Source organism: Anarhichas minor, unplaced genomic scaffold (genome assembly GCF_050575085.1).
Source record: "Anarhichas minor isolate MPS153535 unplaced genomic scaffold, ASM5057508v1 ptg000054l, whole genome shotgun sequence".
Taxonomy (NCBI): domain Eukaryota; kingdom Metazoa; phylum Chordata; class Actinopteri; order Perciformes; family Anarhichadidae; genus Anarhichas; species Anarhichas minor.
The window spans coordinates 4723125-4737141 of NW_027466500.1; the positions used below are offsets into that span (position 1 = coordinate 4723125).

At 48.7% G+C, this 14017-nt stretch overlaps 1 protein-coding gene across 1 annotated transcript; it reads right to left on the bottom strand.

Annotated features, from left to right (window-relative positions):
- Positions 1 to 456: 456 nt before the first annotated feature.
- On the bottom strand, positions 457 to 1374 carry LOC142931669 (ubl carboxyl-terminal hydrolase 18-like). The gene has a single exon (XM_076075695.1). The coding sequence runs from the start codon at positions 1372 to 1374 to the stop codon at positions 457 to 459; it is 918 nt and encodes a 305-aa protein (XP_075931810.1).
- Positions 1375 to 14017: the final 12643 nt, after the last annotated feature.

Sequence of the window (14017 nt, forward strand, 5' to 3'; positions counted from 1 at the left end):
GCGTCTGTGATCAGATATTTAGAGGGTTTGGCCAACAATGTACAACATGTGTCTCAGTTAGAAGAACCTTGCTCATCTGTAGAACTGTCATCTACGTATTCAAATCCAGATCATAGAGCAGCGGAACCACAGGTTGTTCTTAATACGCTGGATAGTTATTTTATTAAGAAGTGATTATTGGTGTGACATGACAGCAGAATGTGGATACCCTGTGTGACGAGTGCTTGCAACCCAGCCTTACGATCTAATAAAATGATCTAATAAAATGTAGATAAATGTCTATGATTGCGTCTGTCTCTTTTCTGAATGTTATCCTGTGCATGTTATCATCATCATCATATCACCACGCGAAACAATGTACATTTCGTGAGCATTTATTTTACTTGAGTGAGACAATATACAAAAACATGACCAACAGTAAGTAGTATTGTACAGATTTGTATTGTCACAAGAGGTTCAATGTCTATTATTCCTGCGGTACATGAGCATGTAAGCTACCCCATCATACAAGGTAGATCTCGCTTCGTAGGTTGTCTTCACGTCCTCCCAGGAGCACAACCGTACCTGAGTATCGTCTAGAAGATACCAACTGTCCTCTTCCCGCACATAAGCGGTGTAATGTCCACAGTAGTGAGTACCACTGTGGGCTATAACAGCGTACAGCTCGTATAGAGCATCGACGACGGCTTCGGGTTCTTTCATCACGTCTTTCAGATCCAGAGTCTTGGGGAACGTGAAACGTTTCTCTGTCTTGACCATGTGAGCGGTATCTCGGCCAATGTTTTTAACCCGTACGAGCTTAATACACAAAACCGAGGGTAATGACAAAACCTTTGTCGTTATTTCGGTTGAGTTCTTAGTGTGACACTTTTCACACTGGCAGTCACACGGTGTCAGAGTGTTCTCAAAATTGATGTAGTCCTGGAGCTCATTAGGGAGATCTTCTTCCATGTGCACGGGGATTGAGTTTGCGTAATCGAGTGTATACGTGACAGTGTTGCAACCGCGGCAGCGTATACGTTTCTCCATCGTGATGTCCCACAGTTGTCCGATCCTTTTAGCGGGCCCTCCGTCATCTGTTAGAGCTTCGAGGATGCACCCAAAGACGAGGTCCGAGTCCTCCTGAACATCGAAGGAGAATCCCTTGTATCTGCTCATCGAGTCTACGAGAAAACTCGGGTCGCACGGTCCGTAGCTGTTTTCGGTCATTTCGTAGATGAGCCGCTTGAGCCTCCCGGCCACCATGTTCTTTGTAGGATCACAATGGGCTTCATCGATGTCCCGAATTAGATCCCTTAGCTCACGTGTCCCGCGCAGGCACTGGACCACGCTGTTGATGCTGCAATAGCTCCCATAATTGATCAGACCTCGCATGGTTATGAACTCTCCAGCGCAACAAGCAGATTCGCGTTCAACGAGTGTGTGTGAGAAATGTTAACAACGTTAAGCTTTGTAAAACCGTGTGCATGAGGTGTGATGGATACACACCAATATCCTTGGTAACTTAGTAGTCTGTCACGCTGAACGTTGCCACGCTCAGGAACAGTTCTTCAAGGGATCTCACCTGTCCCTGTTTGATCAGCTGAACTACGAGGATTGTCATCTTGTAATATTCGAGACTGAACTCCTCCACAGGTCCACTTCTTTTAAACTTTGTGAACATTATGACAGGGGCCCATTTGGAATTGGTATGAGAAACCGCGTCGTGTGTGAAACAGTTACCATTGGTCTGTAACCTAGACCGGTCCAGTTGATCTACGCTGGAAATCCCAGACAATGCGGAGTCTCTGAGAGTCACCTTCGTCAAACTCTGAGTGCAATCCAGCGCGGTCACCTCGACCCTAGAGGATCCAAAAATCTTGGCTCTCATCCTGAGCATTAGATTCCTGGTCAGTGTGCTCAACTTAGTATCACCCATACCCTCTGCATTCTGGTTGCCTCTGAAAGGCTTCGGGTTTCCATACACCAGCAGTTTGGCACCACTGCTCTCGCGCGGTTCGTCTTCACCCAAAGGTGTCAGCCAGTTGGGTATACCGGACGTGTAATCCCTGAAGGTGAAATAGTTCCCCTCTAGGGTCAACAGGGACGGGGTGCGCCTTTCACACGGATCAAAGTTTCTTAACCACTCGATCGACTTGGTCAGCACCATGGAGGTCAATGTACCTGACCTCAGCTTCTGAAGCCATTTACACAGATTGGAATCTGGCAAGTGTCTTCCCACGATAGTAGTACAGAGACTGACCAGGTGATCACATTGATCCCCGAACATGGACGAAGGTGGCTTGTTGAAGTTTCTGCTGAGATAAGCAACAATGTCTATCATTACCACCCCTTTGCCTATCAGGACATCCTTCCATTCCGTCATGTACGTGGGCAACAGTTTCAAGTCTAGTGCGGTCTTGAGCGTGAGGAAGACTTGCAATAGGAAGATGTAGACCGAGTTGGGTAGGTCCGAGGGGGTCCAGTACAACACTTGCTTGGATTGTTCGAAGAACTGGGCATACTGGAAGATGAACAAACCATTCCCTTTGGAGCACTTACACAATCCGTTCCGGGGCCCAGCTAATATAAGAGGTTGCATTTGGGTCATACTTTGTGAGAGAACAATTACATTCTCTTTGAAACGACCAATTTCCTTATCGTTGTAACTCTTCAGGATAACCATAACCGTGTCTATCTCCCCATCGACCTTCTTACCCCGCAAGATCACCGTACCCTGAGGCTCCTCGCAAGCTTCTCGGTCCATTGCGGCGGTCCCATCCCCGGGTGGTCGGGGTGCTTCGTCGACACCCACGAGGATATCGCACCCCGCGGCTTCGCCGATGCTGACAATCTCAGCTTCAGGGCTTACTTGGGGTTCGGTCACTGGAGCCCTGTTCGGGTTTGCGCTTGCTACAGACACATCAGAATTGACACTACAGAGTACCGAATCGTCCACATAGCTACTGCTCAACATCATGGCACAGTTGTCGCTCCATTCGAGGTTACACGAATTCGGGTATCCCGTAGTGTTTCCAGCTGCACCTTTTCCACCCGTGTGATGAGCCTCGTTGGGTTGAATGGACAGAAGCTCTTCGTCCTCGTCGGGCGTCTGTGGCAGATTGGTGACTGAAGTTTGAGGAGGACCCCGACCTTGTTTCTCACAGACCGCAGTGGAAGTACCCTCCCCGTGATCATCGTAGACCCCTTGAGTCATCTTCGAGCGCCTGACCTGGCCAGGGTTGTCGATGGTACCGGCCTTGCGTTTCACGTAATTACTATTGTACAGACTTTTGAGCGCTTTCACCTTCTTTGAGTACCACTGGTAAGGTTCAATGTAATCGGGAGCCAACCTAATAAAGTCTATTCCGTAGTACACTTTTGAGTTGGAGTTGATCACTGTAATGGGGGATCCAGATGCTGATCTCGCTGCCACCATCTCACGGAGTCCGGTGGGAATACAATCGTCACCGACTATGATATCGGTTGTCCTGTACTCCCCTACCTGTACGGACAACGGTATAGATAGGTGTTCAGGGGGCACCAGCGCCTCGTCTATTTCCAGACTCAAACTCTGGTATCGAGGCAGGTCCAACAGTTGGGAAGGAGACCATCTCTCTTGAGGGAAGAGCGTAATGCAAAGCACTCCCATAGAGACAAAGGGCTTGTCCGATATGTCGCAGCCCATGGATTCGAGGCTCCTCTGTATTGCATGCACACTAGGTCTTACGTCTTTGTGTTTTGCGTGTACGTGTTGAGCGTTCATTGCTTTCATGTAGCCGAGCTCGAACGTTTCCTTCATTTCGGGGTTGTAGACCCCGACCAAGTTGGATAGATTGTGAGCGTACGTCTTTTTACAATAACCCTGACCGGGTCCTTTGTTATATGGAATCAAAGGGGAGTGGCTGTGTAACTCCCACATCACGCAGTACCAACTGAATATGTCGCTCCCGGTAGCCGAGGTCATGCACCACAGGACTTCGGGAGCCATGTTAGTCCGGTTACCCCGCGGCTGATCTGGGGTAGAGAAGTTGCACGAGGTACCAAAGTCGCTGATCTTGAAAGCAAAGGGTAAGGGCTTTCTATCCGGCTGGTGACAAACCAAAACGTTCCTGTACGTGAAGTCCCTGTGTTGTATGGCTCTTGATCTCAAATAATCCAGCCCTCTTAGGGTGTCCAGTTCCACCGCTGGCGTGACCGCAGTGACATCTATACGCCACATGAACTCCTGAAGCGAGACCAGGGCTCGTTCCATGATGATCACGACTCGACCTCCCAAATGATACCCGGCACTTTCACACCAGAAGCCTCCGAATGTGCGCAGGATGTTGGGGTGTTTTATCGAGACACCGATCATGACCTCTTCCATCTGAGAGGCAATGTGCGCGTAGCGATTGAAGTCATCAGATATGAAAGGAATGCTCCAGTTCACCATTTCTGGAAACAGGTTGGTTTTTGCAACGAGGTGGTCAGTGATCGAAACGGTCACCCCGAAGCCTCCTCTGCCCAGCACCTTGTTCGGTGTGGTTATCAGTTCCTCTATGTCAAATTCACATTTCGAATCTCTGGGTACCACTGCGTCTGCGTAGATGCTCCACCGATTGGTCACTCCTGTAGAATGTAGAGGATTGTATTGTCGCCCAAAGGTGTCTCCGGTCACGAGTGGCGTCCTGGGTGGTATCGTTTTGTAGCTTGAGGGCAGGAAGCCGTCTATGACGGGATGGTTTTGCTGACAGGGTTTAAAGTTCTGAAGACGACACTTCTTGAACGTGGGGAATAGAGGGGTCTGAGAATTCCTGATTTTTGTCCGGGTGTCCCGGATAATGTTCATGTCCTGAGAGTACGGGGCTCTTGTACTGCATTCGATCACAAGGAACAGTACGATCGAGTCATACTTACATCTCGTGCTATCTGGCTCACACTCTTGTTTTATATGTACCACTAGGCGATCTTTTCCCTTGATCTGAGGTTCATCGTAGATGTCCATCACGCGGACTTTTCTGAGCGAATGCAGTTCAATAACCCTGTTGAGTACTGTTACGGTGTCTTCATCTTGCCTGAAGCTGAAATCGCTACGGTTTACCCCGAGCCACTCGAGTACGCCTTGCACGTCATTGTAACGCAAGGTCTTCACGTGAAACAGATTGTAACGCTCTACCAGTTCTAGCAACCTCGCTGGGCTACTTCTGATTCGGTTCGTAGCCTGCGACATTGTCGGTCGATTACCAAAGACTACGGAATATCGCGGCTAACACATCGCACTGGTAAATAGGAGATGGTTCGTAGAGAGATCGTGTTCTCTGAACACGCTTCCGTTTTACTCTTTGAGTGCCTGATAGTGGCAGGCGCGCCAGCTACGGGGTTGCTGTGTGATACCGGGTTCAAAGACAGAGGCACGCTCCAGATGACATTGCAGCTCTTGCGGGACATGTGGCAAAGAGCCGATACATTGTGCATACCCACAGTGGATCTAGAGTCTCTCCACCTAATGGAGTGCACTAGCGCAGGGTGTCTCGAAACGCGTATCCCTGATCACATAACAATGGAGGCTCGCAAACTCTCCAGATACTACATATATCTGTTGTATCGATACTGCGTGAGCTCCGCGGGCCCTAAGAGATACCAGGAGGGTTTCGCGTCCATGAGCCGCTTGTCTCCCCGGGCACACAAGAGACACTCAGTCTTAGTGGACATACCGGGGAGCTGGCTCGATAGTAAAGTGTGTACCAGCTACCCTTCGGCTCCACCTATCCCAGGAGACGACTTTGTGGGTGTGTTCCCCCATTATCTTCCTCAGCAACAACATCAGCCTCCGCCTCCTCATCAGCAACAACATCAGCCTCCGCCTCCTCAACAGCCGCAGTATAGGCCTCCACCTCCTCATCAGCCGCAGCATATGCCTCAGCCTCCTCATCAGCCTCCGCCTCAGCAGCAGGTTCGGGAGTATCGAGACATCGAGTGCACCGAACAGCAGGATCAGCGGTTGCTGCACCGCACTGATCACAAATTTAGCGCACCGTTACATACCAAACCTTTCAAGGGGCAGGATAAACCTAAACCAAAATCTGTGTTTAGCAAAGGATGTTACGATTCCAACGTTGACAGCGAGGAAGATTACTGAGGAGCAAGTGACCGCTCAAGGACAGATGTACAAAGTAACCTTAAATCAGTGGGACCTTGCAAATGTGTACACGTGACCATGACAGGGTTGCTGCACTACATGACCAAACTCGGATTAACCTTTGTGAATAAGACCCCTCTGCTGACTGCCCAGGAGCGCATAAACACTCGATTCTGAACCAATGAACCATTAACATCATTACCAACCAGACCTCAGCTTACGCCGGAGCATTGAAACGGGTGCTGGTAAGACTCAAAGATGCCGCTAGTCCTAGCGAAAAGACGGAGAAATGACGTAAAAGGATTGTGTAACACACAGAATGTTCCTGTCTGCTCGGGTCTATCACAGCAGGAAAGGGACACTCGTATACTTCTACACAACATGACCAGACTGGGTATGAACCCTCTCAGGTTCCAACTGATGTTCATCGTGAAACTTTCAGGTTATTCCAGATACAAGACCGCTATGATCCCCGTGGGTTACCCGGAATTGAATAAAACCTTGGACGAGATAAGCACACGGCCCAGTGATACCTACCAACGGCTTTTGCGTGATGTACACTCTTCATCGGTCTATTATCTGGAGAAAGGGAGATCTATCGTCAAAGAGCCTGGAAACCCCTTCAGATCGGGGTTCGTAGACCCAAGACAAATGTCCAATGGAGACTTTGATTTAGAGCTCACCTTAACCGTGGATCAAGATCTGATGCATTCCACCAACGTTGAGGTCAACGACAACTGCTCCGATGCTCTCAAGTGGGTCTTGACAGAGGGGTTTCAGGAGGACATGTATAGCATCTGGAAGCCTATGAAGAGCTTTGTTTATTATGTACTTTTCAAAACATTCACAGCTGTGTCATAAGGCTACCCGTGAAAATGTCAGGAAGGATTTGTATACAGGACCTGAAGCGGATGATAAATGAATTTGAAAGATCGTGGACCTCGCGGCTCCCAAACATATGTTATCTGACACCCCTTTCATTACGGTGACAAGGTTGATGATGGTCATGGTAGAGTGAACAGTCATGGCTCTATAGGGTGTTCCGTACTGTACACTATGATCCTGTATGTAACACTGAAATAAGACAATGTGATCAAGGTTCCTTTCCAAGTTTTTTTATTATTGTGTATGTACAAGTGGCAAGATGAATGTACGTGTTGAATAAAAATGTACACTGAACCATATCAATATGGTCCTCTTGTTACTATTGTCCTTGTTTATATAATCAGTCCCCGGATTCCTTTCTGCGAATCTGGTCTCTGACCAGAGCTTTGTCTTCCTCTGTCATATGAGCAACCTGCATCCATTCTGTGTCCTCCAGCAGCTCGTGAGCCAGAAGTCTCTCCTTCTCACGGAAAGCCAGCAATCTGAAAACAATTCTTTTCACTAGTTCACTCTCCATCACGTTGGGCATTACGGTGTCAGGGTCCCAGGGTGTAGAAGTTGCACAGGGGTGGTCTTTGGGACATAAGGTCCTTACAATGATCTGGTACGTGGACACCATCTCACCGCGATGTTTACGCATTAGGAACACCTTGTTCCCTTCCATCGCGTCCGCTATCATCACACCTAGGCTCCACATATCTATGGAACAAGTGTACTCTGGCCAGTTACAAACACCGAACAATTCCGGGGCCCTGTATGGTTCAGTTACCACACATGGGCTCATACATGTGGAGGATTGTCTCGCTAGGCCCATGTCAGCAACCTTAATGGTGAAATCTTCTGTCAGCAGCACGTTGGCAGGTTTCAGGTCTCTGTGCACTATATTCAGTCTGTGCATGTAAGAGAGAGCAATAGCTACCTGGGTGGAAAAATGAGCAACGAAACTCAACGGGATCACCTGTACCAGCCGGCCTTCTTCGTAGTATTTCAGACCGTGTCCGTTGTGAATCGCTTTACTCAGCGTGTAGGGTACGTAGGGCATGAGCATGGCTATCATTCCATCATCCACGAAGCAATCGTACATCTGGATCACATAAGGGTGGCCCTTTAGTGCGGAAAGACATGAGAGTTCTCTCACGGTTGCATCCTCTACTCCGTGGTTGTGATATTTCAAGGCAAACACCTTTCCAGTTTCCTGACACTTTACTTTGTACACGGTTCCATAGGCACCTTGTCCGATAACTGATTCTTTCAGGTAATTATCCATTCTTTATAGATATAACGTTGCATCAGTTATAGTTGCAAAGAAGCACAATGGAGCATTGAGGGGTTAGGTTCCCTATAAGGGGTTGTTCAACCATCGTTAAATCCTCCAACCACGCCTGAAACATCCGACCAAGCCTGAATCGTCCGACCACTCCTGAATCCTCCAACCCTGGCTGAATCGTCCGACCACTCCTGAATCCTCCAACCCTGGCTGAATCCTCCAACCTTGGCTGAATCCTCCAACCGTGGCTCGTAAAACTGAGGGTTGTTGATGTTGATAGCGGTACCCGTCCTGAACCTACAAAAATAGTATGTTTGCCAGTGTTTTTATAGATCTGTTATGCATCCTTATCAACATCAATACAAATACAGTACCCGAACAACCGTTCCGGAGATATAGTCTTTATTCACATACATTACACGACAGCACTCATTTCACCCTAAGTAAAAGTATATTATCTACAATTGCTTCTGGCAGGATGAGGCCGAGTGGTAGTACTTGGCGTAGCGAGATCTTTGTTTCACCATGTCCCGAGAGCTCTGTGTGCTGGACTCCATTCTTCTAGGGGAACGTATTGACATCCGATTCCGGTCTGTATCGCGGGAACGGTATGACAGTTTGTCGCACCAAAGATATTCGCAAGCACGAGTGTATTCTTTAAGCAGCGCCTCACATCGGTCTAAGTGTGGGAATTGGCTCCTCAGGTAAGGATCATCACACGCGTGGTCGGTTATTCTCGTCAGATGAAGCCTGTATTGTGACAAACGTAGCTTTTCTCCATCAAAAAACTCTCTCTTCATACTCCTCGATATTCTCCTCCGCCCATTTCTCCGATCATTTTCTCGGCGCACTGTGCGATCCCGGACTTTGTGACTGGATTTCGCCTTTCGACGGGCTCTTTCCGGGGCTTTGCGACTCGATGTAGCCTGCCCTTGGGCTATTTCATCAGGGGTGGTTACATTCAAGGCACCTCGGGCTCGATAAACCTCATCGGGTGGCCCATTATCTGAGCCGGTCGACTTGGATACGGTGTTCGGAACGTTTGCGGATTTAACCCGGACTTCGAGGTCTAACTCTCCGACATGCTTCAAGAACATCTTATCTCCAAACTGCACTGTATAATTGAGACATTCGACGCACTTCAATGCCTCTTCGACCGAAGACATTGTGACAAGCCCGTAACGAGTCGAAGGGTCGGCTGCGTAACAAGTCGAAGGGTCGGCGGTGTAACGAGTCGAGGGGTCTGTGATGATTATTCTAGCGATTACGACCTTCCCGTACTTACTGAAGATATTTTTCAACTCGTTGGCCTTGACTTGAGCAGAGATCCCGATAACAAACACATTACCACTGCCCACGTTGGTCTCAGGGACGCTCGGTGTATTCATCTCAGTCTCGGACATTTCCTCCAACTCGCCCTCAGAGATGTCCTCGTATCCCTGGGTGGCAGTAGTCGGTTCTAACGCCACGTTGACTTTATTGGGCCGGGGGGTCCCGGTCAAGTCATTGGGGGACACGAGAGCACTCTGTACAACTGCATCAGTATCCTTCTGGAAGCGGATTAAAAACACTTTTTTGAAGCATAGTACGCTGGTTTCACTGACACTCTTCTCTGCCCCATGTCTATGACATCCGTTCTGCGAGGGGGTTCCTGTGCGCAATCCTCCGTGGTTTACCATGGTTTGGTATTTATTGGCTTCAATAGCAGATCTCGTTCTGTCCATGGTCTTGATATTGGCTTCATTACCCATGTATTGTTGAATTGAGGTCATGTTCGTTGTTTTTTTTACTGTTGACAAACCACAGGAGCTCGTCTTTGTATTTTAGCAAATATAGCGAACTTACACCTTCACTCGGTCAATGTATTTTCTACATGACTTTGAGTTGGAATTGACCAGTTCTTAAATCACAATGTGAAGCGGAACTCCTACCCGACACATCAGCAGTAGCATTTGGCGATTAAAGAGTTTATGTTAGCTATGTCAAGTTCTGATGTTCTGAGGGTCAACATGATCTTAAATCCTGACTGGAGTTTGCATTGGTTGGATAAATGAGCGGTGGTTGGATAAATGAGCGGTGGTTGGATAAAGTGAGCGGTGGTTGGATAAAGTGAGCGGTGGTTGGATAAAATGAGCGCTGGTCAGATTAATCCCCACAGCCGGACGACTCCCCAGTCTTGGTTTGTACACACACTCCTGTCACCCTTTTGTACAGTTGGATTAATAGACTACTAGTCCATCTTTGTCTTCAATTCAAGGGTCCTTTATAAAGCAACCATCAGGACTGTCACTTGTACACTTTGACGCTAGCGCTACCAGATTTTCTTCTGAGGTCCGGAGATGTGTCTATACACAGCCTCAGACACGGCAGTAGTAGCACTGACTGTGTTTCTAGCCCTGGTCTCTACGGGACTGACCCAAAGTCAAGATATGTTACACTTCACCACTTGGACAGGCAACGGGGAGAATCTGATGCATCACATGAATGCTATCAAGGAACAGGCCAAATTCTTCCATGACAACAGACTGGTAGTGGACGCTGGAACATTGGAACATCTGAAACAGACGAGTGTTGTGGACGACAGTACAGTTGTCATGGAACTGGATACCGATGTGTTCAAAAAAGCTACAAAAGTAATGACGGCATTGGGAAAAGATCCAAGAGTGGTCCAATCAGTACAACGATTTTACAAAAATCTAGAGACAGCGTACGAGGAGTTGAGAGTCAACAACTTTTATGCTTCGGCCTCAGATATCCTGCGCTATGTCGCTTTCACAGCATACTCTGATCAAGCGGATCACCTAGTGTATCACGACGCAGATGTTCGCTTCAAACCCTTAAACCAGGACCGTAAGACGGACCTGGGAACTGGGGCAGACATGAAGGTGGTCATGATAACCTCGACCCAGCGTAAAGATCAATCCCTCGGCAATCAACTGTCCTTTGTAGAACCGAGTTACTTCTACGAACGCACACCATACGAGTACCCAGAATACACCCAGTTCAACTCAGATTTGATCTTCATGCGGAAAGCTGCTGCTACACGGTCCGCAGTCACAATCGGAGTGTTGCAGTTGCGGACTGTAGCTGTAAGCCAAAGAACGATAGTTGAGAAGATCTTGGGAAATGAAAGAATTAAAATGACTTTACATAACGCAATTCGGACAACTCACCCTGAAGAGACCGTATTTGTGATACCTCCCGAAACATCTATGTTACTCCACAGAAGAAGCACCCCCCTGCGGTCTGAGTACACTCTGGCAAAGCTGAAAAGTGCCTACGTGGGTGCTCTAGGCCTGAACCCTTTGGACGTTGTACTCGGAAAAGGGATGGAAGCCAAGTACGCCGCTGCCGGTCCACACCCTGCATATATAGAGATAGGTGGTGAGAGGTATCTTAGACGTGAAACATGCACTTTCCTTCGTACCCTTGAAATGAAAGGGGATACGGATACCAGGAAAGCGTTCCTGTCTGAATCAGCTCTCGACCCGGCTGATGTTGGAGCCGTGTCTCGGCAAGATGCTCAAAATTGGTATGGTGAGTCAAAGGATGAGTACCCGGATGTGCCAGTGTACACTCTGGAAGAAGAAGCTGCCATCACAGTCTCAGCTGGCTCACCGGATGGCTCCCCTTTATCATCTCCGGAACATTCGAGAGCCTCCAGTCCCGAACTCACAGTAGCTGGCTCACCGGATGGCGGCTCCCCTTTATCATCTCCGGAACATTCGAGAGCCTCCAGTCCCGAAGTCCAATCACATCCTAATCATCCGGTCAAAACCGGTCTCGCTCACGTACACGCTCCTGAAGTCCCTGTCGGGTCCGATGTGAACGTGGACATGAGTACACTCTCATTCGGTCCCAACAGAGAGCCTCTTGTTGTCAATCCTGAGACAGAACCCGAAGCTTTCGAGAAAGGTATAGTAGCTTGCGAGAGTCACAGCAAGCGTAGACGCAGGGCGGCCTCACGTTGCTCCCTGTATGAGGAGGAGAACTTCTCTACCAGGCACGATGGTGAGTTCGTGTTTAAAGACAAGTGGCCCGTGAAATTTACAAGAGAGGAAGGGTCTCTGAGGATGATAGTCGAATCCACCGCTAACGCAAGGAATGCCATCACTCGAGTAATCACTAAGATTCCAGCGGCTCTGGTCAAGGTTTTTGTACAGAAGAGGAGGGCGATTGTAACAATGGCTCGCGCTCAGTTGGAGGAAATGATGAGCAACCCCGATGTTGAAGTCGCGATGAACGCGATGATGTCCGAAGCCCACAGTGTCATCCCCGGTGATCGCGGTCGAGTGGTGAAGCGCATGGGCTCTGCGTACGCTCGCATGGCCACAAGTGGCCCTAAGTCGCAACTAGCCGTCAAGACGTGGGTCCTTGGAGCTCGAGCCTACGGGGTGTTCACTAACATCGGTGCCCTGGTGTACGGAGATCCCTTGGTGAAGACTTTTGCTGCCTTGGATCTTAGTCAAACCGTGAACGGGTTCATGGCTCACAAATTGGCTCAGTACGCGAAGACCACGGCTTTAGCCGAAACGTTGGAGCTGTTGGCTAACAACCCCGTAATGAACATGGCCGGTGCAGCAGCTAACATTTTCTTCTTCGCTCAGAACGTCCGTAACGTAGCAGAGGGACATCACAGTCCTAGCGACTACTACTGGCTGACAAGATCCTCGATGCAGATGTTGACCCTGGTGTTTGACAGTCTGAACCCTGCCATGTTACCCATGGTCTCCGTGGACGTTTTAGTGACCCTCATAACACAGGGGGAATACGCGACTCACATGGTGCGGTCAGTTGCTAACAAACTACCTCTTAGCACTAAGGATATGTGGAAATTGGGAGCCACAAGTTTTTTTGGGTCTAGATCGTGGTTGGACTACTATGGGAACGTGGCCGATTTGGAGCGTGTCAACAGCGGACTTGCAAACTCTATGGTTAAAGCCTTGCACATGGTAAACGTGGTGGTCGGATTCCCTGTATCTACAGTCACTAACGAGTGGCGTAATCGGAACAGTAAGCAATGTGTAGATAGTGCTGTCGAAGTGTGGCCCGCTGTATCGGACACCATTAACCACGACCTGTCCCAGGCCGATTTTTCGATGGAGCGCAGTGTGCCCATGAAGGAGGTGTACATCGGGAACATTGACACTCAGCAGCTGTGTTACCAATTGGCCCGTAGAAACTGTTTTGACGCCGACAGGTCTGGATTCGACAGGTTCATGGAGTCTTTGAGCCAAACCGTGGCGGCGTTGCCCACCAACGAAGAATGTGTATTTTACGATCAAAGTATACCCAACGCCACTGACCCCTGTGGTACCATGAATACATTCATAGATGACGCGGTCGAGAGGAAAAGGTTTATACCAGTAATAACCCCGAAACACGGTGATCCGCTTATGGAACCACAGCTTAGGGCTGTGACTGTTAAAGCGTACAAAGCCAAGATGATTTCACGACCTATTGGGTGGATGAAGGAATCCCACAAGTGTTCCAAATTGTTGAATGTCAAGAACAAACGACAACCCTTCCTCACAGCCAGAGCTCCGGATGTTAGCATCTTCAAGGCTCGTAACTGCAGTTGCCTGAAACAGTGTATCACCCGCAGGTATATTGACACAATCGAAGGTGAACCCTACGTGTTTAGGCGAGCGGGTCCCGAAAGCCAAGAGATTGTACTGTACGCAAATGCTCCTATGATGAAGACGCCCAAATACAAACACATGCGGACCGAAGATATAAAGCTGTACAGCAAAATGTTGGTGGCT

What these genes read in the sequence shown, in the direction of transcription:
- LOC142931669 (XM_076075695.1), bottom strand. Translation starts at nt 1,374, where the DNA reads ATGCGAGGTCTGATCAATTATGGGAGCTATTGCAGCATCAACAGCGTG.